At 38.0% G+C, this 6504-nt stretch overlaps 2 protein-coding genes across 2 annotated transcripts in view; one reads left to right on the forward strand and one right to left on the reverse strand.

Moving 5' to 3' along the window:
- The window catches only part of LOC111431599 (DNA-binding protein RHL1-like), a 6999-nt gene extending 6140 nt beyond the window's left edge, over positions 1-859 (reverse strand). The window contains exons 1-2 of the mRNA XM_023068283.1: positions 481-859; positions 55-165 (exon numbers count right to left, since the gene is read on the reverse strand). Of these exons, the coding sequence (XP_022924051.1) occupies positions 55-165; positions 481-801 (432 nt within the window). The 5' untranslated portion in view covers positions 802-859. The remainder of the gene's footprint in view (positions 1-54; positions 166-480) is intronic.
- Positions 860-1102: 243 nt separating this feature from the next.
- LOC111431600 (succinate--CoA ligase [ADP-forming] subunit alpha-2, mitochondrial) lies at positions 1103-5306 on the forward strand. Its single transcript, XM_023068284.1, has 7 exons — positions 1103-1498; positions 2125-2334; positions 2582-2752; positions 3157-3280; positions 3767-3828; positions 4639-4720; positions 4899-5306. The coding sequence occupies exons 1-7, from the start codon at positions 1262-1264 to the stop codon at positions 5036-5038; spliced, it is 1026 nt and encodes a 341-aa protein (XP_022924052.1). The 5' UTR covers positions 1103-1261; the 3' UTR covers positions 5039-5306.
- Positions 5307-6504: the final 1198 nt, after the last annotated feature.

The following is a 6504-nucleotide window of genomic DNA, read 5'->3' on the forward strand; positions in this document are numbered from 1 at the left end:
GCCAAAAAAAAAAAAAAAAAAAAGGAGGGAAAAAGGAAAAGCAAAAAGACCAACCATATTATCAAAACAATCTTCACACATCACATTCTTTCCGCCTCTAGAAAACTGCAATGTCAAATATCTGTTCTTCGGATACACGATAGTTCCAAACAACTTTAGACGCCCCTGAAAAGCAAAAGAATTAGTACGGAGAACAACTCCACTTCGACATGCTTAATGACCACATAAATTCTACATCAAAATAAGGCTATCAGAAGATGAAACGTAGGTATAGAAGAGACATGGGAGAAACATGGAGTGCTATATGGGATTGTCTATCATACTTGGGGGTGGATGGAGATGACAAACAAGTGCCAAATGCACAGGCAACAAGAACATATAAGAACGCGAAACAGGAGAAAAAGTTGAAGAAAACTGTAGGAACCTTTCAAAGCAGAGAAAAATAGAAAGGTGTTTAGAGCAAAGAAGAAACAGACGAACCTGAGGAAAGTCGAGATAGAGAATGGGATTCTTGGTCCCCAAATCCTTGAGCTCGCCAATCTTTCCTCCACTAACGGGAGCGAGCAAGCCCGAAAACGAGAACAGGAACCTGTTCTTTCGCTGAGATTTCTTGACAATGTCTTTGCCATGGTGCTTCAGAACCGTCGCTGAAGGGCTCGGATACGCCTGGGGCTTGGCCTGGGTTTCTGAAAGTATGTTATTGGTAAATGCAAGCTTCTTAAGCCGCTTTCGTGCTGCAATCTCAGGTTCCATTTCTCCTTTTGCTTCGTCCCTCTTCGAAGACGATGATCCTCGCGCCATTTCTGATGCCGGTAGTCAGCTCTGGACTCCAGTTTACTCCTTTCTTTTTTCCTTTTTATTTCAATTTTTCAAATTTTAATTTTTATATGGCGAAATTAGAACGAGCATAGTTGAAATATTTCTGATTTTTAAAAATATTTATCGTAATTTTTTGGGCAAAATATCGAAGATGGGCCTAAAATAGAAGGCCCAAGGCCCAATTAGCCACAAAATGCGAGCTCAGAGAGCAAAAGAACCCAAATCGTAAATATGGAACGGCCCATCTAAGCCCAACCGGCGTAGAAAAACCAGAAAGGGAAATTCGACGCGAAGTAAGGCAGAGAAGAGGGAATAGAAAAGGAAGAAAAGTAAAAAGAGAGCGGGAGAGGGGGCGAGTGAGAAGGAGGAAGTATAATTCTGGGTTCGTGATACTCTGAAGAAGGCTGCTGCGTCGAAAAGAGAAGCAAATCGAAGCTATACGATGGGTCGCCAAGCTGTTGCCAAGCTTATAGGATCGGCCATTAATCGCAAAATTTCTTCATCTTCATCATCATCTGTGTTTTCGCGGGCGGCGTCGCAGATTCGGCATTACGCAGCTGCTCCTCCGCCTCCGCCGGCAGTTTTCGTTGATAAGAACACTCGCGTCATATGTCAAGGGATCACCGGTAAAAACGGTACCTTTCATACAGAGCAGGCCATCGAATATGGCACCAAAATGGTATATCTCTTGTTCTATGGTGTAGCGTGATGTCTTTTAATTTTGAGATTAATGTTATTCAGTTTTTAGAAAGATTTCCACATATAATTTAAAAGACTCTTGAAAGTTTTGACCCCATAAATTTCCCGCTTTTCGTCCTCAGAAATGGGAAGGTATTATGAAATGATTGTCCTACGAATAGAAAAGTGTGATACTACTATATATTTGATCTGCAATTCAATTTTGTTATGGGAAACACTGTATGTGACGGATCTGGCTTCATGCCGGACAGTGAGCTTACTCGTCATACAGGTTAGAAAAGAACTGGGACCCAAAAATGGATGTGCCTTGTCATTTCTTAGCTGCACGTATTGGCTTGATTCTCGTGGCCTATGTGCAATGTTTTTGTCGCGTACTTGAGCTCATGGGATCTGGACTAACTGTCTTATTTTAGTGTACATTCAGTTGAAATTTCTTCCACTTTTATCTGCTTATATATATAGTATAATCTGACTTTTATAGCCAGGCGATCACAGTTTTCTTTGTTTATAGGTTCCTGAAATTCTGTTGATTCTTCTTGTTTTTCAAATGTATGTTGATAGAAGTGGAGACCATCAGTTCTTAAATCATGCTGTTTGTTGAGTTAGGTTGGTGGTGTTACGCCGAAGAAGGGTGGAACAGAACACTTGGGCCTTCCTGTTTTTAACACAGTTGCTGATGCTAAAGCTGAAACAAAGGCCAATGCATCAGTAATTTACGTCCCCCCGCCATTTGCTGCAGCAGCAATATTGGAGGCGATGGAAGCTGAGCTAGATCTCGTTGTTTGTATAACGGAAGGGATCCCACAGCATGACATGGTTAGTAAAAAAAATAAAACTTGAGTTAACCAAAATTTGTCCTGTTCCAGCTCACTGGCTTCAGTAGTGATTGGAAGTGTTTTATTGAAGTATTTAAGTGTTTAGATTTTACATTCCAAGTGAAAGTTATTGTGACAGATATATTACATGCATGTTGACTATTTGCACGGATCAAATCTGTGGATGAGTTAGTTCATTCAACCTCCTATTTGAAATGCTAAGAACGTATAATAAATATTAATTTCAGGTGCGAGTTAAGGCTGCTTTAAACAGGCAATCCAAAACTAGATTGATTGGCCCTAATTGCCCTGGCATTATCAAGCCTGGAGAATGTAAAATTGGAATTATGCCTGGATATATCCACAAACCTGGGCGCATTGGCATTGTGTCACGATCTGGTACCTTGACCTATGAGGCGGTGAGTTCTAACTTTTGTCATCTAAATCAAGCAATAGACTCACTCGTAACGTTCTTTATTAAAGAAAAGTACTTGTTGAAAAGATCACATATGCTTATCAGGTACCACATTTTTATTTTTATGATTTCTTCACATAGAAGACAAGATCATGTTGAGCTGGTCTATGGGTATCAGCAAAACATGATACCTGCTCTTACCGTTGTGAAATTTCTTATAACTTCTTTTCTTCTATAGAGAAATTTCTTATAACTTCTTTTCTTCTATAGAGAAATGTCTACTCTTCTTTGTCCTTCTTTTCTTCTATAGAGAAATGTCTACTCTTCTTTGTCCTTCTTTTCTTCTATAGAGAAATGTCTACTCTAGTACTTCAATTTTAATTTTCTCATTTTTAATATGCTCTTTAGGTTTTTCAAACAACTGCCGTTGGCCTTGGACAATCCACATGCGTAGGCATTGGAGGGGATCCCTTTAATGGGACTAACTTTGTTGATTGCATCGAGAAGTTTCTTGCTGATCCTCAGACAGAAGGTAATTTGTGTTTCGATTTAGTGGTCTTTTATTCCAATTTTTGACCGCACGATTCTATTTGGGAAAAAAATTATGAATCCTGATGCACAGGGTATAATAAATATTTGCGTATCTCTTTTAGTCTATCTAATGCAATTTTAATTTCTCTCATCGCCGTCCTCCTCAAGATTTTGGCCTCTAAGATCAGGTTTGTGTTTTTTATCCCATTGTAGGTTGATATTTTGGAAGTAAATGACCATGGCTTTATAAGTTTAGATATCCTTTTATTTAGAGGTAAGAGAATAGACGCAGGGAACCTTGTGTATATTCAACAATGTAAAATGTTATGAATGGATGGTAATGAACTGGCTGGATTAGAGATGGCGAATGATGATAGTTATTATTTCTTTCCTCTGCTTGTTCTGATTTCGTTGTGGTAAATATTAACAATAAAAAAGAAAGGGATATTGATCTACAAAATCTGATATGATGCGTTGTGCGTTTCAGGTATTGTTCTAATTGGAGAAATAGGTGGGACTGCTGAAGAAGATGCTGCTGCTTTGATAAAGGTTTTGTCCCTTGTTCTTTTTCTTTTTTTTTTTTTTATAATTGGTTTAGCTTTCTGAACATATTTTATATTCCTAACTCATCACTATCAAAAACTTGCAAGTCCATTGCTACTTTTATTGATTAGTTCTAGATTTGTTAAAATCCCCTTCGAAGGTGTTGCTGTAAAGTATCTCCTGAACTCTCTTACGCATATTCAAGTTTTTTGTGACATTCCATGAGTGACATGGATTATTTGAGCTACACTTGATAACATATTACCTCGTCCATTGCTTAATTGCATTAAGGGATGCTGCTGAAAGCAAGACTTGCATTGGCTCTTAGTAGGAGGTTTTGAATCAGATTGATCCCACATCGATTTGAGAGAGAAATGAGTGCTAGCGAGGATGCTGGCCTCCAAAGGGGGTGGATTGTGAGATCTCACGTCGGTTGGAGTGGGGAATGAAGTATTCTTTATGAGGGTGTGAAAACCTCTCTCTAGCAGACACATTTTAGAGCCTCAAGGGAAAGCCCGAAAGAAAAAATTCAAAGAGAACAATATCTGCTAGCGGTGGGCTTAGGGCTGTTACACTAAGATACTCTCGTTTATCCTTGCTGCTATTACTTCTAATGTGAAAGCAAAATGAGCTAAATTTCCATTTTAGGTTGCAGTTTAGCTACAAATTTGATTCATATTGCTTTGTCTCTGTCGCTTGGAAGGATTAATGTGGTCATTGTAACAGATTATTCAAATGGATTAGAACTGCTGACTGAGTGATGTTACAGACTGCTACATATGTTCTACTTTTGAAGAGTTTATTGTGTCATAACAGGAAAGTGGGACTGAGAAGCCTATTGTTGCATTCATTGCTGGCTTAACTGCTCCTCCAGGCCGTCGCATGGGTCATGCCGGTGGTACGTAAACTTTTAGATTGATTAGCTCCTGATATGTTAACTCGTATACATAGTGTTTGTTTCTATTGTTTGCCTTCATTGCTGGCTAACCCTTCATATGTAATGGTTTCTCTCTTGTTTCTGCATACATCGTGTTGATAATAAAATGGTAATATTTCGTGGCATTTGGATTTTGCAGCCATTGTTTCAGGTGGAAAAGGTACAGCCCAAGACAAAATCAAGACTCTACGAGAAGCTGGAGTAACAGTGGTGGAGTCACCTGCGAAAATTGGCGTTACGATGCTCGATGTTTTCAAACAGAGAGGACTCGTTAGTTAAACCGAAAACAACAGATTTCAGAGTTCCACATTTCCATGTTGGCACAAAACTTGGAGTTCCTACTTCCACCTAAAATGGTGTAAAATTTTCAATAAGGTACCCAACTTTTCGCTGTTGACAGTTTTTGAGGCGTTCAATGTCTGTGAGTTTTAGAGCCTCTAACTGCTGGAGATTCATTTTAAAAACTCACCTATAGAGATACTTAGTTTTAGATTCAATTTTCGGTTTTATATCAAGTTATTATACCATCGGCATCGTTTGACCCCTATTTGGATTTGTTCTGAATATATATATATATATATATGTATGTATATATATATATTAGATTCAAGTTGTATTATCAGGATTTGGCTTGAACTGGGGAGATATATCGTTTGTCTCCAGTTTTTCGTTATGTAGTGTAAAAATCCAATTTATTAACTTCTTGGGGCGGAATATTTTTTAATGAAGCAATGAAGGGATCTTGGTTCAAAATGCAAACTAGACACTGCAACGCGACTGCTAGCACCGTCGCAATGGGGTTCGATACAGTATGAAAAACGTGCTATTGATCACCCATGTTGTGGCAAGATTGTAGCTTGACGATGTTCGTAACCTCATGAGTATTCCTAAGTTAAGAAATATAATTAATTGATTAAACAACTTGAAATGGATGAAATTACCTAGCTTAGTCGTGGTTTAGATCGGTAAATTTGTTATAATGTCCAAAACACATCGTAGACTGATCAACCCTTGACCATATGGATATGTGAAAAATGTATCCATATGAATCAAATGAAGTTGTTTTGTGATTTTATAAGTAATTATGCTTTACCTCTTCGACTATATTTAGATTTACAATTTGTTTTGCTTGGCTAAAGTAACTCTCGTCTCTTGAGTGAGTTCACCATTGTTTGTACACGTGTGAAGTAGTCGGATATACCCTCCAACTCCTTCATCTTTATCACTGCCAATTCATCATGTAGTGTATGGAATCGTTATTTGCTTTACTCGACTGACCTACCTTCAGACTTTTTCCAATGTATCTCATGCCTCTTTTTCCATCAGAGGAAGAGGCAAATAAAGCAAAGGCCTCAGCAAAGCAAGCATGACTTTCATTTACGAAAAAGGCAGAAATCGATTTGAACCGTCCAATGCAGATTAAGAGGAGAAGAAAACGACAAGATCACTCAAATCTTTTTAGATAATATCTTCATTGCATAGAATGCCGACCCCCCTACCCAATGATCATATCAATCATATACGGGGACCTAGGGCAACGAGCATGGTTCAAACGTGTCTACCCAAAGCCTTTCTCATCTTCACTCAAAAAGCCATGCACTCAACTATTTATGATACCTTTAACGAGATTGGTCAATTTAATTTGGAATCGGTCCTTTTTTTTTAATGCACAGATACGCAAACTGTATTCTTAAAAAAAAAAAAAAAAAAAAAAAAAAAAAAAAAAAAAAAAAAAAAAAAAAAAA

The sequence above is a fragment of the Cucurbita moschata genome, unplaced genomic scaffold, assembly GCF_002738365.1.
Source record: "Cucurbita moschata cultivar Rifu unplaced genomic scaffold, Cmos_1.0 Cmo_Scf00036, whole genome shotgun sequence".
NCBI lineage: Eukaryota > Viridiplantae > Streptophyta > Magnoliopsida > Cucurbitales > Cucurbitaceae > Cucurbita > Cucurbita moschata.